Below are 27,236 nucleotides of genomic sequence, written 5' to 3'. Positions count from 1 at the left end.
TATAAGTTCTGTGAGCATGACCTTAATGTCCTGATAAAGAAGTGGCACTCCGAAAGCTAGTGCTTCCAAATAAATGTATTGGTGTTGTGTGATTTTTAACTTTGCCCACCGCAGTCCAACACTGGCACCTCCAAGTCATTTCCTGATGAAGGGCTTTTGCCCGAAACGTCGATTTTGAAGCTACTTGGATGCTGCCTGAACTGCTGTGCTCTTCCAGCACCACTAATCCAGAACCTCCAAGCCATGGCAATCCCTATCCAGTACTACATCCAGGTAGAGGTGGCAAATACCACTAGTTGCCAGTAGTGGTTATCTGGGAAAGTACCTTGAAAAGGATACAATTCCAGAGCATCAGAGAAAAAATCCACTAAGAAGCACAGTAACAGCACTTTTAAAGAACCAGCCCAAACATGAAGGTTGAACAGTCTCCTTCTGCACTGTTTGATTCTTTGAAGTGTGTTTTGAGTTTGTGAGGTGATTTACAATTCTGCTTTGCTTCAGTCTGCATTGCTGTAAAAGTGGTTTTAAAAATACAATGTCCAGAGGTCAGTCCCACAGCTCATTTACTTATCAATGCAATGCTGCAGCAACAACAGATTACTCAAATGAGCAAAGGAGGTGAGTTAATTGCAGAGACAGAGACAGAATGATCACAAGACAATTTGCAACTATGTATGACATCTTAATCTTCTTTAAAAGCTTTACATGCAGAAATTTATCAAATGCCCTTGGAAATTACTTCCATGAATAGGCCATGTCCACTAATTGAGTTAGGTCTTCACAGAATTCCAGCAGATTCATTAGGCATGATCGATTGCTTTGAAAAACTATGCTGACTAATTTTTATGGCCTGTGTACTCTCTGGCCAAACATTGAGAGTCTCCGGGAAATGGTCAGAAGAATTTCATCCCTCTGCACATGGTACAGTAACTAGTCTACAATCCCTCAATTCAGAAATCTCTCCTGAATATCAACAAAACATCATTATCAGTTTTCAGCTACAGTATTTATGAAGCTCTTGAAAATATAAATTAGTTTTGTTTATTTCCTTACATGTCCCAAGGTACATTCCATCTGCTCTTAATACTCTGTAGAAATTCAATATTTTGAGCTTCCACTTTATATAAACTTTCCTGACCTTCCTGCTTACATGTATAGACTGCAGAACTAAACTGATTTGAGTCTGAGTTTGTTCTCAAAATTAATGCGCAACACTCCTAAAGCCACAGAATACCTACAGTGCAAACGGAGGCTGCAAATAGAGGCTATTCAGCCTGTCAAGTCTGCTCCAACCCTCCAAAGAACATACCGCCCGGATCCACACCTGTCCCTCCTCCCTTTCCCATAACCCTGTAACCATGGCCAAGCCACCCAACCTGCACTGTGGGAGGAAATTGGAGCACCTAGAGGAAACCCATGCAGACACAGGGAGAATGTGCAAATTCCGCCCAGTTAATCACCCAAGGTTAGTTGAACCTGGTTCTCTGGTGCTATGAAGCAGCAGTGCTAACTACTGAACTGTCATGCTGCCATTCATAAGAAACTCAAAACTAATCAAAACAGAAAATGTGAACTATGTGGAGTATGTAGCTGAAATGTGCAAAGAAAAATGCAGAAAAGTATAGGTTCACCTTTTTAACAACTCATGAAATAAAGATTGTTTAGGGAAGAAAATATATAACTTGCGCCAGTAAATTTACCTTCCATTACCTTGGGAACACCTTTAAATGTTGTTACTGGTGTAATAAAATAAAAGTGACAACCATTCTACACATAGCAAGGTCACATAAACATCAATGTGGAAATGATCAGATAGCTTATTTCAGCAATGTTAATTGAGGGGAAAATATTGGCAGAACACCGGAATGAATTCACCACATTTTTTCGAAATAGTGTCACAGGATCTTTTATGTCTGACTGAGTAGACAGACTTAAAAACACATGATGTTAGCATTACACGGTTCCTTCAGTTTGGCACTGGAATCTCAGCCTGGATAAGACTGTAGAGGGCTGCCTACACTATGTCAGTAATCAAAGCAGCAGTGAGGCATAAATTATGAAATTATGGAACAGTTAGTAGCAAGACAACTACAGTAGGAAATATAATCATTCAAAAGCTTTCCATAAATTTACTACAAGATTTTCAATTTACTGTACAATTACAGAATTACAGCATGTAAAGGGTCATTTGACCCACTGTGTTTGTATGGGGTCTGTGAATGAGCATTTCCCTTAGTGCAATTCTCTTGCAGGTTCCATTGTTCCTCTTCAAATAATGGTCTAAATCCCTTTGAAATGCCTTGATTGAACGTACTTCCACCAGTCTGTCACACTGCATCATCAACTCTAATTGCTCACTGTGTGAGAAAGCTTTTTCTCATATTGCTTTTATTTCTTTGTTCAACAGCCCTTGTTCCCAACATCTTGTTCAACAGCCTTTCTTGAATGAGAACAATTTCTTCTTTTTCACTTTGTCCAAACCATCATGATTTTGAGCACCACTAACCAATCTGCCCACAGCTTTCGCTTTTCCAAGGTAAACAGTTCTAATGTTCCAAACTTCATAAATGAAGGTCCTCATCCCTGAAACCATTCTTACAAATCTCTTCTGCAACCTCTCCAACATCATTATGTCAAACCCAAAGTGTGGGATACAGAAATTGACACATACTCCACCCGGGCCAATTTGATATCTTATAAAATTCAACATAACTTCCTCACTCTTTCATTCTATCTGTTAGTAAAGCTGATGATTCTGAATACTTTATTGTTTCCACCCTCTCACCTTGTTCGGCCACTTTGAATGCATTATATGCATATGATCCAGGTACCTCTGTTGCTGTACCTGCTTTACACTATAATGCTCACTTTGTGATATTTCTCCATGTTCTTCTTACCAAAATAGATCATCTCATATTTCTCCACATCGAACTTAAGCTGCAACATGTTTACTCTTACGATCAGCATGTTGATTTCCTTTTGAACTTCTAGATGCCTTCCAATTTTGCATCCACAAATGTTGAAACTTTATCCTGTCTACCAAGATCCAGGCAGTTAACATATATCAAAGAAAGCAAGGATTCCAACACTGACCCTTGGGGAACTCAACTATAAATCTAACTCACTCCAAAGGGCATCCATTATCTTTTACTCTGTTTCCCCATCACTCAGCCAATTTTGCAGCCACGTTGATACTGTCTGGTGTTATGTCATGAGTTATAACTTTGCTCACAAGTTTGTTGTTAGGCATTTCATCAATCCTTTTGGAAGTCCATTTGCACCACATAAACAGTATTGTCCTCATCAACTCTCTGTTACCTCTTGAAAGAACTCCGGAAAATAGTTCAACATAATATTCCTTTAGAAAATTGCATTGACTTTACTTAATTAAACCACATTTGTCCAATTGGATATTAATTTTGTTCAGAAGTCAGAACTTCACACCACTGAAGTTGATCTGATTGGCCTGTAGTTTCTGGGCTTATTCTTTTTGAATAAGGTTGGAACAATTGCAATTCTCTGGTTCCCTGGTACCCTATCTGTAATTTCCATTCTGACTTCCCTTAGAATTTTATGTAGTCCCAGTGCCTTTTCAATCTTAAGAACAGAAAGTCTCTTTAATAGCCCTTCCTTAATTATAAACCTTTCCTAAGACTGGAATAACTCCTCTTTCTCCATGTCATCCACAGCATTTTCATCTGTCTTTACCAAGAAGAAACGTATAAATTTAAATCCTCATTCATGCCCCATTCTTCCGTGTATAAATCTCCCTTTTGGTCATCAAGCAGCCTTACTTCTAATTTTACCATCTTTAACTATTGCCATGTCTACCAAAGAATTTGAGAAATTGTTTATGTTGGTTGGCAGTCTCTTTTCATATTCCCTCTTCAATTTCTTACTTATGTTCTCATCTCTCTTTTGACTGTTTCATATTCAGCACTATTTAAACTGCAATATGGACTGAGATGGTGATGCAGATTATTTTTCAGGAGCACATTATGACTATTGCTATATTTGTCTTTTTGTGTGAATGTACATAAGACTCTCTGGGATTAAATCAAATTGCCATTGTTGAATTGGTTACCTTGACAAGGGTCAAATGACTGAAAATATAGTAAGGAAAAGCTGGTCATTTCAATTCAATATGGAATGTCTTAAAACAGGCAGAGAAATTATAAAAAAAACACTAATTACAAAAGACAAAAACAGAATTTTCTGGAAAAGTTCAGTAGGTCTAGCAGACTTTTGTGAACAGAAATCAGAGTTAACATTTTGGGTCCAGTATCCCTTCTTCAGAACTGGGACTGGTGACCCTCCCTCCCTGTTCTGAGGAATGGTCACGGGACCTGAAAAGTTAACCCTGAGCCACTGTGCCAAATCCGTCGAGCTTTTGCAGCAATTTCATTTTTTGTTTCTGATTTAGAGCATCTGCAGTTCTTTCAGTTTATAATTATAAGAGGTTAGGAAGTATATCAATGATAGTAATAAGACAGAGATGAGGAGAAATTTCTTCTCCCAGAGGGCAGTGAATCTGTGGGATTCTTTACTGTAGAAGGCTTTAGAGGCTGGGTAGTTTAGAATATTCAAGGCTGAGATAAATATATTTTAAATCAGTAAGGAAATCAAGGATTATTGGGGAAAAGGCAGGAAAGTGAAGTTAAGGGTATTCAGACTAGCCATAATCTCATTGAATGGCACAGCATATTTGATGGGCTGAATGGCTTACTTCTGCTTGTATGTCTTGTGATTAGCACAATAAATTATCAAGACACTCAGTGGAAGAATCTCATTAAAAGAATCTTGAAGTTTCATTTATTTCCATAGGTTTACAGTTGTGGTCAAGAGCGTGAGAGGATCTTTAAACTACGTGAAAGATCCATTTGTAAATATGCAGAATGTTTGGGCATCTCAAAACAGTCAAAGAAGACATTTTAAAACAAATCACAGGAACTTTGTCCATGAGAGGTGACATCACCTTTGTTAACTTCTCCAGCTGACAGTGTAGGGAGTAACCAACCTGTGATCCCCTCACAGGATTTGAACGCAGAATATAAGTAAGGTGTCCCTTCCCTTTATTCTGTACTGTACAACTGGCCATTGACCAGCACACAGTAGTTACATATTTCCCCTGAGGGTTCCTCACACTATGTACACCTCAATTAGGTTCTCCTTCAGCCTTCTCTCCTTCAGGAAGACTTGCTGTTTTCCAGGCTGTCTAATCTTTCTTTGTAGCTGAATCACTCCAGGCAAGGCAACATCCTGGTGAATCTTTTCTCCATCCTCTCTAGTGCATGATATCCTTTCTCTAGTGTGGTGATCAGAACTGTACACAGTATGTGGCCTAACTAACATGATAAACAGCTCCATCATAACCTCCCTGCTCTTGTATTCAAAGACTTGACTTTTAAAGGCAAGTGTCCCATATGCTTCTTAACCACTTTATCTACCTGCCCTGCTGCCTCCAAAGATCTAAGGATATGCTCACCAAGTTGCCCCAGATCCTGTGAAGTTTCAGGTCAGGCATCAGGTCATCTTAAAGGACAACATTCAGAGTGGATTGCGATCAGGTGACTAGAGAGGTCAATTCCTCGCAGTTGGTAACACAAGCAAACAAATGCTCTCAGATGAGTGAATGCCTCTTCACATGACATCCCAGACCACCACTCTCTTACACTGCTCAATGCACCACATCCTTATCAATCACCCAGCTCCGATTCCTAAAACCGAGGACTTATGCCCAACTGCCAAACATCCTACCTCATCCACACACACCTACTGATACAGCCAGCCTCACAGCCACTTCTCACTCTCCACACACCTCATAATGTAGCTCTGGCAGGCACATTATCCGAAAACACTGATAAACAAACACTGAAATTCTTCATGCGCTCTTGCAAGATCAGGTGGTCTAAAATAGAAGGCCAGAATACTGAACCAGTAAGGGGCCAGGATACCTGCATTTTCTGAACCCTGTGGAGGAAAGAGTTCTCTGAATTATGGAGTGAGCTATGAGAAGGCTCCTAGTACTGCATAAAACTTTGAGGACGATACTATGTTTCTGTATTTTGCCCAACTCACAGATCATCTTCCTCCTGCTACCTGACATTGTGCATGTTGCTGGTAATGTAACTATGGACCTTTTGCTTTCTGTTCTGCCCCATTCACTCAGTCCAGCCCTACTGTTATGAGTTTCGACTTTCAGATACCCAAGATCTGCCGTTGCCATTCACAGCAGTGCGGCTGAAGGATAAAAAGCAACTGCACAACCCTGATGGTCCTGTCACTTGATCTGACATTCAGTCACCAGGTTCGATATTGGTACTGCCCACACCTTGAAGACTAGAACAGACAGGTTAAAACTGACTTACCGGAAGCTGAAGTGTGTGCTGGTGTGTTCTGCTACTGGGAACTTAAATGACAGAAATAATGAAAGAATGAAAGAAAGATAGTTAGAAAGAGAAAGAAAGACGAAGAAAGATAGATTTGCATTTACGTAGTATTCAGTTTGTATAATTTCATAACCAAGGATGTCTCAAGTTGATTTACAGCCAATGCTGTAAGTTTGGAGTACAGTGCTTCTGAAGTGCAGATACTTTTCTAATGTAAGAGGAACTGCGATAATAATCACTTAATTCTATTTTAGTTGTATTGAATGAGGAACACCAGCCAGGACATTAGGGATAACTCTCCAGCTCTTTTTCAAAATAATCCCATGGAATCATTTGTGCTCAACTCAGAGAACAGATAGATCCTTAGTTTAAAGCTGCATATGAATTCCTTCAGTCCTCCACCCGAGTGTCAGCTTTGATTTGTGTAGACTTACATAATATCTGGGATCTGGAGTTGGTCCTTTATCAGTATGTACTGTAGTTAACCCTGATCTGTAGTTAACCCTGCCATCACAATGTGTAATTGAAGCTGTCATGAACTTTTAATCTCATCAGGGTTTTGTATCTGATGAGATGACACCTACATTAGTTCCTGTAACATAAGAATGAGAAATAAGATCCTCAATACTGAAAGATTCAACAGAATTTTCAGCTTCTGGTTTTTACATATATATTACAAACACAGACATTGCCGTGTCTGAGATTATACTGAGCAATTTGGTTACAAACAATATGCAGTGGTCCCATTAAGTTGGAGACTGAGAGCTTTAAACCTTTAGATCACATGTTATGAGATGATCATGACATCATGAGCTCGTCTCTTAAGGGTATATTAAAATTAATTGTGCAACGTAAAACAAAATACTCAAGTCCAAATCAAATCTCGCTGTACCTTGATAGGATGTGGTGTTGGATAACCCTGATGGACATGTACGATGAGACACTGAGAGGATTGATTAGCTAGCCGTTAGATGTCTGTCACTGTCAAGGACCTTGCGAAAGTCTGGCTTGAAGATGACAGAGATAGCACATAATTTTCTTTCTCTGCAGCAGCTGTTCCACTTCCTTGTGATAACCATATCTACCACAGCCTGAGTGTGGATGGGTCATCCAGTCCTATGGTCTCACTGTATGGACTAAGTAAAACTATCAAGTCTATCTATGCAGCAGCGGGAACGATGAGAGCGAGGACCAGGGAGCTGCTGGGAAGGTAAATTAATCTTTTAATAATTTACCTCGTGGGATCAGCGGCCTCCATTTTTACAGCAGCAGCAGGACGAGCGAGAGCGAGGACTAGGGGGCTGCTGGGAGGTAACTTCCCCCTTGAATAATTTATTTCGTGAATAGCTGGAGCACACATTAAGCAGGAGCGGACACAGGACTGTTGAGCAAGTGAGGTAACTGTTTTACCTGAAACACTACTTAGGTAGTGTCCCTCACCCATCCTCCTCCTCGAACCAAAAATAAAAGTCCTGTGCACAGATTTGGTAAGGTTACTGTTTTTTTTCAATAGTCTCCATCAGAATTCAGAAGTGGGAGGGCTGCTGCATGCTCCTCCTGTAGGATGTGGGAGGTAAAGGTCACCACTAATGTCCTCACTGACTTCATCTGCCGGAAGTGCTCCCAATTCCAGCTTCTTGGACACCGTGTTAGGAAACTGGAGCTAGAGCTGGATGAACTTCAGATCATTCAGGAGGCAGAAGGGGTATTAGAGAGGTGTTTCAGGGAAGATAATGGGTTGCTGGCAAAGCACAGCAGGTCAAGCAGCATCTGAGGAGGAGGAGAATTGACGTTTTGGACATAAGCCCTTCACCAGGAATGAATCAACATTCCTGGTGAAGGGCTTATGCCCAAAACATCGATTCTCCTGCTCCTTGAATGCTGCCTGATCTGCTGTGCTTTTCCAGCACCACAGTCTCGACTCTGATCTCCAGCGTCAGCAGTCCTCACTTTCTCCTAGGAGTTACAGGGAGACAGTCTCCTAGGTGCCAGAGTCCGGGATGTCTCTGATTGAGTCCACAAGATTCTGAAGGAGGAGGGTGAGCAACCAGAAGTTGTGGTGCACATTGGCACCAATGACATAGTCAGGAAAAGGGTTGAGGATTTAAGAAGTTATTTCAGAGAGTAAGGTTGGAAACTAAAAAGCAGGACAAGCAGAGTGGTAATCTCAGCATTACTTTCAGTGCTGCATACAACTGTGGAGAGGAGAAGAAAGCATGTGCAGCTAAACATGTGGCAACAGGGCTGGTGCAGGAGGGAGGGCTTCAGATATGTCGACCATGGGTGTACCTTCTGGGGAAAATGGGACCTGTACATGAAGGATGGGTTGTACATAAACCTGAGGGGCACCAATGTCCTGGGTGGGAGATTTGCTAAAGCACTTCGGGAGGGTTTAAACTATTTTGGCAGGGCTATGGGAACCAGAGCAACAGACAAAAAGAGAGGGTAATTGCTGAACAGGCAGAAATAGAATGCAGAGAGTCTGTCAGGAAGGATACACATTAGGGCAAAGGGATGGGTTAAAGTGTGTCTGTTTCAATGCAAGGAGTGTCAGTAATGAGAATGATGAACTTAGAGTATGGTCAGTACTTGGAACAATGATGTCGTGGCCATAACGGAGACATGGATTTCACAGGGGTAGGAATGGTTGGTGAATGTTGCAGGGTTCAGATCTTTTAAAAAGAACAGGGAGGGGGATAAAAGAGAAGGGGGAGTAGAATTGTTAATTGGAGAGTGCATCACAGCTGCAGAAAAGGAGATTGTTGAGGAGGGTTTGTCTACAGAGACTGTATGGGTGGTAGTCAGGAACAGGAAAGAAGCAGTCACTTTATTGGGTGTTTTCTGCAGAGAGATGGAAGAACAGATTGGACAGCAGATCTTGGAAAGGTGCAAATGTAACAGAGTTGTGGTAATGGGTGACTTCAACTTCCCCAGTATTGATTGGAACCTCTTCAGTGCAGATCGTCTGGATGGAGCCGATTTTGTCAAGTGTGTCGAAGAAGGATTCCTGACTCAATATGTGGATAGGCTGACTGGGGGGGAGGCCATATTGGATTTGGTGCTAGGCAACAAGCCAGGCCAGGTGTCAGGTCTCTCGGTGGGAGAGCATTTTGGTGACAATGTCCACAGCTGCCTCACCTTTACCATAAGGTAAAAACAATGACTGCAGATGCTGAAAACCAAATACTGGATTAGTGGTGCTGGAAGATCACAGCAGTTCAGGCAGCATCCAACGAGCAGCGAAATCGACGTTTCGGGCAAAAGCCCTTCATCAGGAATAAAGGCAGTGAGCCTGAAGCGTGGAGAGAAAAGCTAGAGGAGGGTGGGGGTGGGGAGAGAGTAGCATAGAGTACAATGGGTGAGTGGGGGAGGAGATGAAGGTGACAGGTCAAGGAGGAGAGGGTGGAGTGGATAGGTGGAAAAGAAGATAGGCAGGTCGGACAAGTCCAGACAAGTCAAGGAGACAGTTACTGAGATGGAAGTTTGAAACTAGGATGAGGTGGGGGAAGGGGAAATGAGGAAGCTGTTGAAGTCCACATTGATGCCCTGGGGTTGAAGTGGTCCGAGGCGGAAGATGAGGCGTTCTTCCTCCAGGCGTCTGGTGGTGAGGGAACGGCGGTGAAGGAGGCCCAGGACCTCCATGTCCTTGGCAGAGTGGGAGGGGGAGTTGAAATGTTGGGCCACAGGGCGGTTTGGTTGATTGGTGCGGGTGTCTCGGAGATGTTCCCTAAAGCGCTCTGCTAGGAGGCGCCCAGTCTCCCCAATGTAGAGGAGACCACATCGGGAGCAACGGATACAATAAATGATATTGGTGGATGTGCAGGTGAAACTTTGATGGATGTGGAAGGCTCCTTTAGGGCCTTGGATAGAGGTGAGGGAGGAGGTGTGGACGCAGGTTTTACAGTTCCTGCAGTGGCAGGGGAAAGTGCCAGAATGGGAGGGTGGGTCGTAGGGGGGTGTGGACCTGACCAGGTAGTCATGGAGGGAACGGTCTTTGCGGAAGGCGGAAAGGGGTGGGGAGGGAAATATATCCCTGGTGGTGGGGTCTTTTTGGAGGTGGCGGAAATGTCGGTGGATGATTTGGTTGATGCGAAGGTTTGTAGGGTGGAAGGTGAGCACCAGGGGCATTCTGTCCTTGTTACGGTTGGAGGGGTGGGGTCTGAGGGCAGAGGTGCGGGATGTGGACGAGATGCGTTGGAGAGCATCTTTAACCACGTGGGAAGGGAAATTGCGGTCTCTAAAGAAGGAGGCCATCTGGTGTGTCCTATGGTGGAACTGGTCCTCCTGGGAGCAGATACGGTGGAGGTGGAGAAATTGGGAATACGGGATAGCATTTTTTCAAGAGATAGGGTGGGAAGAGGTGTAATCCAGGTAGCTATGGGAGTCGGTGGGTTTGTAAAAAATGTCAGTGTCAAGTCGGTCGTCACTAATGGAGATGGAGAGGTCCAGGAAGGGGAGCGAGGTGTCAGAGATGGTCCAGGTAAATTTAAGGTCAGGGTGGAATGTGTTGGTGAAGTTGATGAATTGCTCAACCTCCTCGCGGGAGCACGAGGTGGCGCCAATGCAGTCATCAATGTAGCGGAGGAAGAGGTGGGGAGTGGTGCCGGTGTAATTACGGAAGATCAACTGTTCTACATAGCCAACAAAGAGACAGGCATAGCTGGGGCCCATACGTGTGCCCAAGGTTACGCCTTTGGTCTGGAGGAAGTGGGAGGATTCAAAGGAGAAATTGTTAAGGGTGAGGACCAGTTCGGCCAAACGAATGAGAGTGTCAGTGGAAGGGTACTGTTGGGGACGTCTGGAGAGGAAAAAGCGGAGGGCTTGGAGGCCCTGGTCATGGCGAATGGAGGTGTAGAGGGATAGGATATCCATGGTGCAGATAAAGCGTTGGGGGCTGGGGAAACGGAAGTCTTGGAGGAGGTGGAGGGCGTGGGTGGTGTCTCGAACGTATGTGGGGAGTTCCTGGACTAGGGGGGATAGGACAGTGTCAAGGTAGGTAGAGATGAGTTCAGTGGGGCAGGAGCATGCTGAGACAATGGGTCGGCCAGGGTGGTCAGGCTTGTGGATCTTGGGAAGGAGGTAGAACCGGGCAGTGCGGGGTTCCCGGACTATGAGGTTGGAAGCTGTGGGTGGGAGATCTCCTGAGGTGATGAGGTTCTGTATGGTCGAGGGAGCAGTAGGAAGAGGTGTCCTCGAGTTGGCATTTGGCTTCAGCGGTGTAGAGGTCAGTGTGCCAGACTACCACTGCGCCCCCTTTATCCGCTGGCTTAATGGTGAGGTTGGGATTGGAGCAGAGGGATTGGAGGGCTGCGCGTTGTGAGGGTGAGAGGTTGGAGTGGGGGAGGGGGGACGACAGGTTGAGGCGGTTAATGTCCCGGCGGCAGTTGGAAATGAAGAGGTCGAGGGCAGGTCATAGGCCAGCACGGGGTGTCCAGGTGTTGGAGGTGGGCGAAGGGGTCCTCGGAAGGTGGGCGGGAGTCCTGATTGTGAAAGTAAGCTCGGAGGCGGAGGCGACGGAAGAATTGTTCGATGTCACATCGTGTATTAAATTCATTGATGCGTGGACGGAGGGGGATGAAGGTGAGTCCTTTGCTGAGGACTGATCGTTCGTCCTCAGTGAGTGGGAGGTCTGGAGGGATGGTGAAAACTCGGCAGGGCCGGGAGCCATGGAGAGGGATAGGAACAGACAGTATGGGAAGGTATTTAATTGGGGGAGGGGAAATTATACTGACATTAGACAGGAGTTGGGAAGTATAAATTGGGAACAATTGCTCTACAGGAAATGCACAACAGAAATGTGAAGGCTGTTTAAGGAGTACTTATTGCAAGTATTGGATAACTTTGTCCCACTGAGACAGGAAAGGAATGGTAAGGTGAAGAAGCCTTGAATGACAAGAGCAGAGGAACTTCTCATCAAGAGGAAGAAGGAAGCTTACTTACTGTTGAGGAAGTAAGGATCTGGCACAGCTTTCGAGGATTACAGGGTAGCAAGGAAACAACTCAAAAATGGACTGAGGAGAACTAGGAGTGAGTATGAAAAAAACCTTGGCAGCAAGATTAGGGAAACCCAAAGGCATTCTACACGTATATGAGGAATAAGAGAATGATTAGAGACAGGACAGGGCTGATCAGGATAGTGAAGTGCTTGGAGTCTGAAGAGTTTGGGGAGGCCCTAAATGAGTTTTTCGCTCTTACTGGAGAGAGGAACCTTGTTGATAGTGAGAACACCGTGGACCAGGTTAATAGGCTTGAACAGATTGATATTGGGAAAGTGGATGTGTTGGAAATTCTGGGAAGCATCAAGATAGATAAGTCTCCAGGGCTGGACCAGATATATTCAAAAAGTTACTATGGGAAGTGAGGAATGAGATTGCTGTGTCCTTGGTCATGATCTTTGCATCCTCATCCTCCACAGGAGTGGTACCGGATGATTGGAGGGAGGTGAATGTTGTTCCTCTGTTTAAGAAAGGGATTAGGGAAATCCCTGGGAATTACAGATCAGTCAGTCTTGGTAAGCAAAGTAAACAAAGGTAAGCAAAGGATTCTGAGAGATAGGATTTATGACTATTTGGAAAAACATAGTTTGATTAAAGATAGTCAGCATGGCTTAGTGAGGGGCAGCTCATGCCTCACAAGCCTCACTGAGTTCTTTGAAGATGCGACAAGACAAGTTGATGAAAGTCGAGCAGCAGATGTGGTGTATATGGATTTCAGTAAAGCATTTGATAAGGTCTCCCACGATAGGCTCATTCAAAAGGTTAGGAAGTATGGGATACAGGGAATTTTGGCTGTCTGGGTGCAGAATTGGCTGAAAGAAGATAGCAAGTAATAGTGGATGGAAAGTATTTCACCTGATGGGCGGTGACCACTGGTGTTCCACAGGGATCTGTTCTTGGGCCTCTGCTCTTTCCAGTTTTTATAAATGACTTGGATGAAGAAATGGAAGGGTGGGTTAGTAAGTTTGCCAGTGTAAACTGACACAAAGATCGGTGGTGTTGTGGATACTGCCGAGGGCTTTGGAGGCTACAATGTGACATTGACAGGATGCAGAGCTGGGCTGAGAAGTAGCAGATGGAGTAAAAAGGTAAAAACAATGACTGCAGATGCTGGAAAGCAAATACTGGATTAGTGGTGCTGGAAGAGCATAGCAGTTCAGGCAGCATCCAACGAGCAGCGAAATCTGCTCGTTGGATGCTGCCTGAACTGCTGTGCTCTTCCAGCACCACTAATCCAGTAAGTAGCAGATGGAGTTCAACCTGGATAAATGTGAAGTGATTCATTTTGGAAGGTAAACTTTGAATGCTGAATACAGGGTTAAAGACAGGATTTTTGGCAGCGTGGAGGAACAGCAGGATCTTGGCGTCCTTGTACATCGATCTCTCAAAGTTGCCATCCAATTTGATAGGATTGTTCAGAAGGCTAATGGTGTTTTGGCTTTCATTATCAGGGGGATTGATTTTAAGAGCCACGAAGTTTTGCTGCAGCTCTGTAAAACCCTGGTTGGAATATTGTGTCCAGTTCTGGTCCTCTCATTTTAGAAAGTATGTAGATGCTTTAGAGAAGGTGCAGAGGAGATTTACCAGAATGCTACCTGGATTGGAGGGCTTGTCTTATGAAGAGAAGTTGAGTGAGCTAGGGTTTTTTACACTGGAGAGAAGAAGGTAGAGAGGTGACTTGATTAGAGGTGTACAAGGTAATGAGAAAGTTAAAATCACACAACACCAGCTTTTAGTCCAACAGGTTTATTTGAAAACATTAGCTTTCAAGGCACTGCCTCTTCAACAAGTGGTTGGTATAGATAGAGTAGATAGCCAGAGACTTTTCCTCAGGGCAGAATTAGCTGTCACAAGGGGTCATAATTTTAAGGTGATTGGAGGAAGGTATGGGGGACATGTCAGAGGTAGGTTCTTTACACAGAGAGTGGTGGGTGCATGGAATGCACTGCCAGCGGAGGTAGTGGAGTCAGATACATTAGGGACATTTAAGCGACTACTGGACAAGCACATGTACAGCAGTAAATTGAGGGGTGTGTAGGTTAGATTGACTTTAGATTAAGATAAATGCTTAGCACAACATTGTGGGCTGAAGAGACTATGTTCCATGCTCATCACAACATGATTCAGGAATACTGCAGTGTACTTTCACTTTAGATTAGATTATTTACAGTATGGAAACAGGCCCTTTGGCCGAACAAGTCAACACTGACCCTCCGTAAGAGCAATCCACCCAGACCCATTCCCCTACATTTACCCCTTCACCTAACACTACAGGCAATTTAGCATGGCCAATTCACCTGCACATCTTTGGACTGTGGGAGGAAACCAGAGCACCCGGAGGAAACCCACGCAGACACAGGGAGAATGTGCAAACTCCACACAGACAGTTGCCTGAGGCGGAAATTGAACCCGGATCTCTGGTGCTGTGAGGCAGCAGTGCTAACCACTGTGCCACCCTACTTTACAATAGTAGAAGTTCAAATTCACTTTACCTTTAGGTTGGTTGCCTGCTAATTTAAATAATGTAAGTGCTGAACATCTTTTGAAGTTGTGTACTTGATCTTTGTCATGTGCCAAATGAATTAATTAAGTGGATGGGTATGGTCCTATTTTATCTTTTTAAAATATTATATTGCACCAGGCATCATGGCAGGAAAGATTTTGTCTCATTAACTTGAGTTTTTTTGAGCAAGTGACAAAGATGATTGATGAGGGCAGTGTGCTGGATATTGTCTTTTCGGACATTAGCGAAGCCTTTAACAAGGTTCCTCATGGCAGACTGGTACAAAAAGGTGAAGTCACATAGGATCTATAGTGGGCTGGTAAAGTGGATACAGACCTCGCTTAGTCATAGAAGACAGAGAGTAGTGGTGGAAGGATGTTTTTCTGATTGGAAATCTGTGACCAGTGGATCAGTGCTGGGACCCCTCTTATTTGTAATGTAAATAAATGATCTGGAGGACAATGGAGGCAGCCTGACTAACACGTTTGTGGATGACACAAAGATTGGGACAGTTGCAGATAGTGAGGATTGTCAGAGAATACAACAAGATATGGATAGATTGGAGACGTGGGTGGAGAAATGGCAGATGTAATTAAATCTGGGCGCACGCGAAGTAATGCATTTTGGAAGATCTAATGCTGGACGGACTTATACAGCAAATTATAGACTCTTCATAGCATCAACATATAGAGAGATATGGATGCACAGGTCCTCAGTTCCCTGGTAATACTAGTGGATTAGGTGGTCAAGAAGGCATTTAGCTATGCTTGCCTTTATCAGATGGGGCATAGAGTATAAAAATTGGCAAACCATCAAGTATACTGCAGATAAACAGACCCTTCGGTCCAACTTATCCATACCAACCAGACTGTTTGAGTCTCACTGGCCAGCACTTGGCCCATATTCCTCTAAACCTTTCCTGTTCATGTACCCATCCAGATGCCGTTTAAATCCCACCACTTCCGCTGGCAACTCAATCCGTACATGCACCACTCTCTGAATAAAAAGGTTGCCCCTTTGGTCCCTTTTAAACTGCAGTTTGTTTTTCTTTGACTGGTCTCCAGAGATGTTTGTAACTTCACAGTCGATCAGTTTTGTAAGTGTCCCACTTGCTTGTCCGATCTCTCCACATGGTTACTCCTGCAAAATTTCATCCCTGTTCTCACACTTTCCTGCTGTTTAAAGTATCATCGTTTCTGATTTTTAAAAAAAAATTGAAGTTCCAAAAACCATGCAAAACTTATAAAAACAGTCATTAGTTCTTCAAGAAAGCAAGACAATCAACTCCAGCACTGAAAGTAACCTCAAAAAAAGGAGCAGCTCTTACAACCATGATCCCCTCCTGTCCATGATTTTGGATTGTTTTGCAGCTGTATAGAACTTTAGTCTGGCCACATTTGGAATATTGTATGTAGTTCTGGTCACCACACTACTAGAAGGATGTGGAGACTTTGAGAGGGCACAGAAATGGTTTACCAGGGTATGCCTGGTTTGGAGAGTTTAATTATCAGGAGAGATTGGACAAACTTGATTTGTTTTCATTTGAACGTCAAAGGATGAGGTGGCGACCTGATAGACAAGTATGAGAGGCACAGATAGCGTGGCTAGTTAGAGTAGTTGTTTCCAGGATAGAAATGATAACTACTCGGGAATATAGTTTTAAGACAAAAGGGGGCAAGTTTAAAGGAGGTGTCGATAAAGCGTGGCCCTAGAAAAAGCACAGCAGGTCAGGTAGCATCCGAGAAGCAAGAGATTTGTCGTATCAGACATAACCCTTCATCAGGACTCTGTGAAAGGCAAGTTTTTTTACACAGAGGATGGTACGTTCCTGCGATGCACTTCCCAAGGAGGTGGTGGAGACAGAAGCAATAGCAATATATAAGAGGCATCTTGACAGATGTAGACTATGCAAAGAATAGAGAGATACAGATTGCATCGAAGCAAAAGAATTCTAATTTAGAAAGGCCTCATGTATCGGTGCAGTCTTGGTGGGCCGAAGAGCCTATTGCTATGCTGTACTGTTTTTTTTGCTCATGACACCATTAGTCCAGTTGCTTCAAGCATCCCCATCAGGTTTTCTCTGAACAGCGACCCCTCCCAGGAGAGATGTCAGTCAATCCCATAATACTATCAGTCCAAATTTTGCACCAGTGATATTCACTTCCAGGAGGGGTTCTCCCTGGTCCCTGGAGCATGCTTAGAGCTGTAGGAGCTTGAAGAGCACTTCCCTAGAGACTGTTGTTGCAAACAGCATTGAGGTGTCTGCCTTTTTGCTCTGCCCTCTTTCATGTTACTGATCTCAGCAACACTCTGAATGTTGGTACAGTGAAGGGCTGTCCTTTGAAATGTGTGCACTGATTAAACCTCCTGCCTCATCCCTAAATGGGCAATAATCCTGGAGGGTGGTTTTCAATGTGAAAGATGTGACATTCCCAGTGTTGTGAAAATCAGGTTTATAACCCAAAAATAATCCCTAAAACCAGAAAAAAAAAGGACTAAAACACTAAAATAAATTAAACTTTAAAAACTCATTTATCCCCCTGTTTTCTATGGTCAACTCATTTGCAAAGTTTAATCACAAATTTAAAGAGGCACTGGTTTCTGTTTAATTAGGTTGCTCTGAGGTGCCTTCAGACATTTTTCCACATTAAAGGTGTGATATAAATGCAAACTGTTGTGAGAAGCACTCTAGATGGGATGGGGGGGGGGGGGGGGGGGGCAGGGTGGAGGGGGTGTGGGGGGGATGCAAGAGGACAATTCTGTATAAATGAAATGTACAGTGCTGAGGTCACTACAAAGGAGGAACAGTGCAGACTAATAAAATCCAGTATGTCTATATTTCAGTGCAACAGCAGTCTTAATAAAAGAGCAGGATGAGGCGAATTAGAAGTGTTGGAAAAATGAAAAAAATAGAAAAGTGTGCAGCCCTTTCTCTGCAGACAACTGGCTGAAGCAGTTCAGAAACCCAGTTCACTCATTGTTAATAACTTCAAACTGCACCATTTTAAGAAATTGAGAATTGTGGTCCTCAGCTCTGTGAAGATCCATTAGGGAAATGTGTTCACTTACAACTCTATTCTTCCTGTTTCTAACAGATATATTAGCTGATTAATGATTTAAATGTCCTTTTACTGGAAGATTATTATATGCTCTAGGCTTTGCTCTGAAATTTAACATCACCTGCTTTCAGAGGCAACTCCAAATTTAAACTCCATGCTCACTGGAAGCTGATCAGTGGAACAACAAGACAGTGACATTTAAATACACAGACTAGTTTGACACTCAAATACTTTGCCCTGTAATTTTTCCTCTGATTATTGATTGAAAATTTAATCCATTTGCCAGATGCAAATATTAATCTTTTTCAACCTGGTTGAAAATTGATTAATGCATGGTCTCTTCATGCTCATCACAAAATGGGCCTTGAGACCAATCAGCAAAAATTGAGTTTTTGGCAAGTTGCCTCCTTCTGTGCTGTATGAAACGTGGAAAGATCATAGGAAGGCAAGACGGAGGGAGGACGGAGTTCTATCGTTTCAAGAGAAGCATTAGATTAGACTGGGAATTATTTCTTAATCTCAATCCAGTATATTCAAGGGGGAAGAAAGATTGCAAACAACAACATATTTAAAGCTTAAAGCATCATTGACCACAGTGACACAAGTCTTGAGATGAAGGGAAAATCCAGAGGACACAAGGAATTTCTAAAGGAAGGTAATATTCTTTGTACCCTATACAATAATAGTCGGAAAGACAGTGGAGGAAGCTCCACATATACTAATGTATGGAATGGATTTGGGCTTCATGAAGAGTTGAGTTGTTAAGGGGAAAACTTTGTACATCAGAAATAATTCAAACCTTTTGAAGACCACATTAATGATTGATGAACTGTCAGAATTCCAAATTGAGTCACAGTAAACAGTGAGGTTAAGAATATTCATAGGTGAAGTCAACCTCAGAATAGGATGATCAAAGCTAAGAAATCATGTTGGTTGGTAAGATGTCTCAAATACGTGAAGTGGTTGGAAGAAATTGAGCTATAGTTAGTTGAGAGACATGCTGCTGTTGTGAGGTGATGCTTAATGGTGGCATTGAGAAAACATCCAAATGCAGCTATTCATCCATTGCACAGTGTAGGGAATAGAGTTTGTAAGAAGTAAGGGGACGCGGTGTCATAATCAGTAAGCAGCCAGAACAAAATCAGAACAAATTATTGATGTTATTCCATGAGACAAAGCACAAATATAATGTTATTCAATTTGGAAATATTCAGTGCTACAAAGAAACAAATCATAGTCTGTTGGAACAGATTCATCTATCTTACCTTATATATACAGAAAACAACAAAGCAAACCTTGTAGCATGACCCTCACAACAGTAGTTTTAGAATTAAACATGACACAGCATTTTTATACTTCTCGTACCTATGGAAACAAACCTTGTTTTCTGTAAGGCAGGCAAGCTTTGACATCATTTATTTAATTGCCTCTCCTAAATCTATTTAATATCAGCAATTTTACCCCTGAGTTAATATTCAAGATAAAATCTAGGATATGATTATTTCATTAGCATGAAAAATTACTCTTTCACTTTATTCTGCATAGTTTGGGAGAACTGACTGTTTCAAAAATAATAAATCAATGGAATTTGGCTTCTTGCATCATGTACAAGATGTACCGCAGTAAGTCAAATGAAAGCAAAGTACTATGGATACTGAAAATGTGAAATAATAACAGGAAGTGCTGGAGAAACCCAGCAAATCTGGCAGTATCTGCGGAGAGAGAAAAACACATTTAATGTTTTAAGGATGTTGGCACCCTTCTTTGGAACTGAAAACTGAAAACCCAAAATGTTAACTTTGTTTCTCTGTCCTCAGAAGCAGCCTGAACTACTGAGTCCCTGCAACACTTTCTGATTTTATTACTGCAGTAACTCAACAAGGCTCTTTTGGCAGTACTGTCTAAACCTACAATACCTACCATCAGCAAGTTAAGGGCAATATGTACACCACTGTCTGCAAATGCGCCTCACAGTCAAATGCCCATCATCACTTGAAATTATTTCGCCAGTCCTTTGGGTCAAATTCTGAACCTTCTCCCACAACAGACTGTGGGTCTACATATACTACATTAATTGTAGCAGTTAAAGGTGGCTGTTTTTTTTCTTATAGAATCCCTACAGTGTGGAAACAGACCATTTGGCCCAATAAGTCCACACCAACATTTTGAAGAGTATCCCACCCAGACCCATTCCCTTCTTCCTATTACTCTACATTTTCCCTGACTAATGCATCTACACATCCCCGGACACTATGGACAATTTTAGCATGCCCAATTATCTAGCCTGCATATCTTTGGAGTGTGGGAGGAAACCGGAGCACCCGGAGTAAACCCATGCAGACCACGGAAGAATGTGCAAACTCCACACAGTCACCTGAGGCTAGAACCGAATCCAGGTTCCTGGCGCTGTGAGGTAGCAGTGCTAAGCACTGAGCCACCATGTCACCCCCAGGATTCAGAGTTCAGGATCATCTTCTCAAAAATAATTAGGGGTGGTCAATATATGCAGGGCCAGTCTTTGACACCCATATCTCTCAAAGGAATAAATTTTAAAAATGAGATTGAACTATGAGGGCCAGGTTCAAAGAAAAGGAAAATCCACCTTGAGTTGAATAGCTGTAGACGGTGAGGTTACAAGCAGGTGACCATCAGTTATGGTCTAATCCAGGACAGAATTATTTGACTTCGTTGAGGAGATAGTAAGCAGATTAGATAAAGTGGAAACAATAGATGTGATATATTTAGATTTTCAGAAAGCACTAGTTAACCAATCTTCTATCAATGGTAATATATTACTATAACAGAATAAGGTCTTATTAAGAAACCTTAACATGTGATACCTTATTGAATGTATTTTGAAAATCCAGATATATTCTGTCTATGGGTTCCTGTTTATGTATCCTGGTTGTTATCTCCTGAGAGAATCATAACAAATTTGTCAGGTATGATTTTCCCTCCATGAAGCCATGCTGACTCTGCTTGATTGTATTATAGATTCGGGTACAAGATATACCCAGGCAAGAGGTTCAAGAAGGCAGTTCACCACCACCATCTTTCCAAGGTCAACTAGGGATGGACAATATGGGCTGTCCAGCCAGCAATGCCCACATTCTGCAAGTGAATTGAATAAAAAATCCAAATTGTTGGGTAGATGCTCGTGGTATACTGTACTGGAACAGTTTGTCTGGGGATGCAGCAAGTTCTGAAGCAGAAGCCTTCAGGACTCTTGCTGGAATATTGGCAGGACTTAGTGGACGTTGCAGCATCCAGTGCCTCCAGGTTGTTATTGATGCCCTATGGAGTGAAGTGTTATTGATGCCTCTGAAGTTAGGGACATTCAGGGGAGGCAAAGACAGATCATCCACTTAGTATTTCTGGCTGAAGATTGTTGCAAAGGCATCCACTTTATTGTTTGCATTGATGCATTGGGGTCTTTTGTTATTGAGGATGGGATTATTTGTGCAGCCTCCTCCTTCAGTAGGTTATGTAATGGCCATGTCATATTTAACAGTATGCCTGGAGCTGCTCTTGGCATGCCCCAGCATTAAGCCTGTTTAATTGTACTTCTGAATTACTTTTGCCTTCATGTTTGGTATCACATCCAGTCCACTACTCTCAATGCTGTACTACTTCCAATATATCTGCTTTTAACTAGATCCAATATCTCATTTCTGAATTATATCCTTCAGTATCCCTGTCTCCTTGCCTGATATTTTTTTTAGATCACTTACAGTGTGGAAACAGGCCCTTCGGCCCAACAAGTCCACACTGACCTGCCGAAGCGCGACCCATCCAGAACCATTCCCCTACATTTACCCCTTCACCTAACACTACAGGCAATTTAGCATGGCCAATTCACCTAACCTGCACACTTTTTGGATTGTGGGAGGAAACCAGAGCACCCGGATGAAACCCACGCAGACACAGGGAGAATGTGCAAACTCTACACAGAGAGTCGCCTGAGGCGGGAATTGAACCTAGGTCTCTGGCGCTGTGAGGCAGCAGTGCTAACCACTCTGCCATCATACATCATCACTCTGAAATAAAAATGACTTGGAGGTGCTGGTGTTGGACTGGGATGGACAAAGTTAAAAATCACACAAAACACAATAACACAACCACCTGATGAAGGAGCAGTGTATCAAAAGCTAGTGCTTCCAAATAAACCTGTCGGACTATAATTGGTATAATTTGTAACTCTGAAATAAGAAGACTATATGTCTTTCCAAGTTACTGCTTGCCTTTCGTATTTCCAGCTTTTTCTATTCGTTCAATTTTCAAAATCCTTGCCATTTTTCCCTTATTGAACTCCTGCATAATGGTAGTTTTCACTGCTTGCCAATACCTCTCACTAACACTGCTCTCATTTCTACATTCAGTTTGTCTTTACTGATTTTCATCTATGTCACTTTAGACTAAATTTAATGACAGCATCGGTGGCCATGATAATCGGATGGATGATTGGTGGAACTTCACTGCCACCATTTCCAGTGTTCTGTGTGTTGTGCCCATCAGGTAATTAACTATCACCAGGATTCGCACTTCTTTAGCAGCAAGGATCCTAACTCCAAGAGCACCCAATCAATCAGAAGGCTGGCATCTCTTCTGTCCCTGGGAGTGGTAGCAACACCAGGGACAGAATAGCTGCCAGGAGCATCACCTGCGAGTGGGCTTGGGCTTACCATGACTAGTTAGGCGGGGTCTGCCAAGTGTGCGAATAGGGGAATCAGGCTGCGGGCAGGATTGGGTGAGGGCTGCCTTTTGCTATGGGTGGCTCTCTGTAACCTGCTGTGTGTTTAATCAGAGGCTTCAGGCTGCAGCAAAGCTGCCATGCTTTATTAGCTGGCTTCCTTACTTGGGGGAGTAGTGTCCCATGCCTTCCTCCTACATTGGTCAACTATCAGCTCAGATGGAAAAGAAGCCTAAAGGACTTCTTAAGGCCTTTAGGTAGCTTCTTGGAGAGAAGATCATACATGTCCCTCCTTCCCCATGATGAATTGGATGGAGTCACAAAGGTGATGAGCTTCTCATTCAACTATCCTCCTTTTTGATTCTGCCACCTTCCTGGCAACTGGGGAGCTTTTCATCACATGCTTGACTTGCCTTTTGTAGATAGTTTACAAGCTCTGGGGAGTCTGAAGCTCGCCAAAGAATTTCCAGCCTTTGAACTGCACAGAATTTGTTTGGCTGATCTAAATCAGTTTCTGGGACTCAAGGCACAAGCCAGGAGTGAGATGGAATATACTCCACTTGCCTGGATAACTGCAACTGCAAATACACTAAAGAAGCTTGAGGTTATCCAGGACAAAAATGTCCAATTGAGTAGCTCCCATCTCCACCTTCAACATTCACTCCTTTCACCACCCTTGAGTGGAGGCTGCAACTGTATGTACCAAGGAGAAAGTGAGCACTGCAGATGCTGGAAATCAGAGTCCAAAAGTGTAGCGCTGGAAAAGCACAGTAGGTCAGACAGCATCCGAGGACCAGGATATTCAACATTTCGGGCAAAAGCCCTTCATCAGGAATATGGTGGGCGGGGTGGAATAGGGAGATAAATATGTGTTCCACCCTCCTTTCTGACCTATCACCACCACCCCCACCTGTATCTACCTATCACCTTCCCAGCTATCTCACCCCCACCCTCCTATTTATCTTCCAGCCTCCCCCAACCGCATACCAGATTCCTGATGAAGGGCTTATGCCCGCAACATCGATTCCCCTGCTCCTCGATGCTGCTGACCTGCTGCGCTTTTCCTGCACCACACTTTTTGACTGCAGTCCATACCAAGTTCAAAATATATTGCAACAATTCACTAAGGTTCTTTAGACAGCATCATTTAAATCTTTCATCTCACCATCTAGAAGGACAAAGACAGCAAATACATGGGGACACGATAACTTGCAAATTTCCCTCCAGCCATTCACCATCCCGACTTGGAAATAAATTACCATCTCTCACTGTCACTGGGTCAAACTCCTGAACTCCTTCCATAACAGCACAGTGGACTTAACTAGGGATGGGCAATGAACTCATTGCCCTTATCCCATCAATAACAGACAAAAATCTTTTGTCTTGCTCCCCAGGGCAGATTAAATTCCACCTGATATCTCTGATCTTCGCTCTTGCAGCATTGAGACTTGTGGATTTTCTTTGTCTGAATTGGGGGAATTCAAGGGAACAACAAATTTCCTTCAATATTAGGCTTCCACCAATGCATCATATGTTTTCCACGACTCTGCACTTAACATCAGAAAGATTGTAATTTTTAATCAATATTGACTCTCCTGGTATAGTGGATAGAGCTCTGGTCTCAGACAATTATGGATAATTTTAAGCGAAACTCAGTATGCACTGCAATGTTAGTTTTGCATCCTGTCCAATACTCTCATCTCAAAAGTCACGTTGGCTTTAATAAAGAGTCAGACTGGGTGGAGTGCAAAACCAGCATTGCACCTGACCCAGTCCCTTTCCAGATGGGTGGCTTCAGTTAAAATTGCCAGCAATCAGATGACCAAAGTTGCCTGTTGTGCAGATGTTCGGAAGTGTTAACTGTAAAAGAAAATGACAAGACCAGCAACACTCCGCTCATGGATTCCTTAAGGCCACCACTTCATATGTCAGCTATATCTGTCAGTTAATATTATACAGACAAATATATTACCTGGTCAGCAACAGCTCGAGCTAGTTTATCCATCCTGGACCCTGCCTCCGCAATCTTCTTTGCTGCGTTGATTACATCGGATGTATTCTTTAGCGGACCCTTGCCCCTACAAGATATTGGAAAATAACACAAAGAAATAAATGAATCTTCTAGTTTGGAAAAGAATTGACATATCAAAACATTTTCTTGAAGTACAGTTAAGATTTGCATTGTTATTACAAGGATGCTAAGAGATTTTGCAAGGTGTATGATAGGTTTTGGCAACTTTGAGCAAACAAGCTGTCTCTATCACGACAAAAACAGAAATTGCTCAGCAGGTCTGGCAGCATCTGTGGAGTTTAACCAGAGTTAATGTTTGGGTCGAGTGACTCTTCTTCAAAACAAAATTGTCTCGATTTATGTGTACAGTGGAAGAGAACCTAATCCTGAATAATAATATAGCAGAAGCAACAATAAGAATAAAACTGCTGGAAATAGGCAGTAGCATCAAGAAAACAGTAAAAAACAATTTGTATTTCATCAGAAATAAATATCAGATTTTAGACGGTGACCATAAGAGGGTTGGCTAAAATAAACTTAGTGGCAGTGAAAGAATAGCATGAATGATAATGGTCAAGGGTTTAAGTCTCATTCTTGTTTGCTACTGAAAGCGTGTACTGAAGATTCAGCAAGTTAATACTTGAGATGGTGGGACTATTGTACGAGAAGAAACTGAGGATCTTTCAGGAATCTCTGGAGTCAGGGAGGGTCCCATAAGACTGGAAAATGGCATGTACAAATCCCTGTTTGTGAAGAAAGGGAGGCAGGAAACAGGAAATTATAGGCTGGCTAGCCTGACCTTGGTTATTGGTTAGATTTTAAAGTCTATTATTAAGGATGAAACCATAGATTACTTGGAAGGGCACAGTAAATTAGAACTGAGACAGCATAGTGTTGTCAAGGGGAGGTCATGCCTGACCAATCTTGTCAATTTCTTTGAGGAGGTAATGAGCAAGTTAGACAAAGGAGAGCCAGTGGAAGTGATCTATTTGGATTTCCAGAAGGTATTTGACAAGGTGCCATATAGGAAGCTGCTAAATAACATAAGAGCCCATGATGTGAGGGGCAAGGTGTTGATGTGGATAGAAGATTGGCTGACTGGCAGAAGGTAGAGTGTGGAGATAAAGTAGTCTTTTTCAGGATGGTAGTCAGTGACTAATATAGTTCCACAGGGGTCAGTGTTGGGACCACAACAAGACACATTATACATTAATAATTGGATGAAGGATGAAGGCATTGTTGCTGAGTTTGTAGATGACATAAAAATAGATGGAAGGCTAGCTAGTGTTGAGGAGATAGGGAGGCTGTGGAAGGACTTAGACCGGTAGGAAAATGGGCAAAGAAGTGGCAGATAGAATACAAAGTGTGAGGTTATGCACTCTTCTAAATGGGGAAAGCAGAAATCTGAAGCACAAAGGGACTTGGGATTCCCAATTCAGGATTCTCTTGAGGTTAACATGCAGGTTCAGTTAGTAATTAGGAAGGCAAATGCAATGTTAATTTTCGAAAGGATGAGAATGCAAGAGCAGGCTGATGCATTTGCAATATTGCGAGTGGTTTAGAACAAAGGATATTCGTAAGAATGATTGCAGAGGTGAAGGACTTGTCATATGAGGATTTGTTGAGGATTATGGGTCTGCACTTGATAGAGTTTTTAGGTTGGGGGGGGAATCTCATTGAAAATTACAGAATAATGGCAGACCTGGATAGAGTAGAAATGGGGAAGGGGACATGATGGCCTAGTGGTATTATCACTGGACTGTTAATCCAGAGACCTAGTTAATGTTTTGGGGTCACATATTCAAATCCTGTCACAGCAAATGGTGGAATTTGAATTCAATTAAAAATCTAGAAGTAAGAGTCTAATGATGACCATGAATCTGTTGTGGATTGTCAGGATATAAACTCATCTAGTTCACTTATGTCCTTCAGGGGAGGAAACTACAATCCTTACATGATCTGGCCTACATGTGACTTCACACGCACAGAAATGTGGTTGACTCTTAACTGACCTCTGGCCAATTAGGGATGGGCAATAAATGCTGGCCTACCCAGTGATCCCCTCCTCCTGTGAATGCATATACAAAAAAGAGACTAGGACTTTAGAACTGAAATGAGGAGAAATGTCTTCAAGCAAAGGGTGGTGAATCTGTAGGGTTCATTGCTACTGAAGGTTGTGAGGGGCATGACATTGAATATATTTAAGACAGAGATTGGTGGGATAAAAGGTTACAGGGAAAAGGCTGGAAAATGGAGTTGAGAAACACATTAGGCATGATTGAATGGTGGAGCAGACTCAATAGGGGGATAATGAGCAAATTCTGCTGCTATATCTTATACTGTAGTCTTTAGAGTTTGGAAGAATGAGAAGTGATTTCACAGAAAACTACAAAATCTTTAAAAGGCTAAACAGATGCATGTAGTAAATATGCTTCACTTGGCTGCAGCAGGACATGCATTTAGAACCAGGGAGCACAGACTCTGAATTAGGGCAAGCCATTGAGTACTGAGATGATGAGAAACGTCTTTGTTCTGAGGATAATGAACCATTAGATGACTCTGCCCCAGAGGGCAATGGAACACGTACA

At 42.8% G+C, this 27,236-nt stretch overlaps 1 protein-coding gene across 4 annotated transcripts in view; it reads right to left on the bottom strand.

The window, feature by feature from the left end:
* The window catches only part of ctnna2 (catenin (cadherin-associated protein), alpha 2), a 1,236,619-nt gene that overhangs the window by 112,813 nt on the left and 1,096,570 nt on the right, over positions 1-27,236 (bottom strand). For all 4 annotated transcript variants that reach the window (XM_072576926.1, XM_072576917.1, XM_072576908.1 and 1 more), the window contains one exon: positions 24,610-24,715. In XM_072576926.1, coding sequence (XP_072433027.1) covers positions 24,610-24,715 — 106 coding nt within the window. The remainder of the gene's footprint in view (positions 1-24,609; positions 24,716-27,236) is intronic.

This window comes from Chiloscyllium punctatum, chromosome 1 (genome assembly GCF_047496795.1).
Source record: "Chiloscyllium punctatum isolate Juve2018m chromosome 1, sChiPun1.3, whole genome shotgun sequence".
Lineage (NCBI taxonomy): Eukaryota > Metazoa > Chordata > Chondrichthyes > Orectolobiformes > Hemiscylliidae > Chiloscyllium > Chiloscyllium punctatum.
This window is presented reverse-complemented; position numbering and strand designations above follow the sequence as displayed.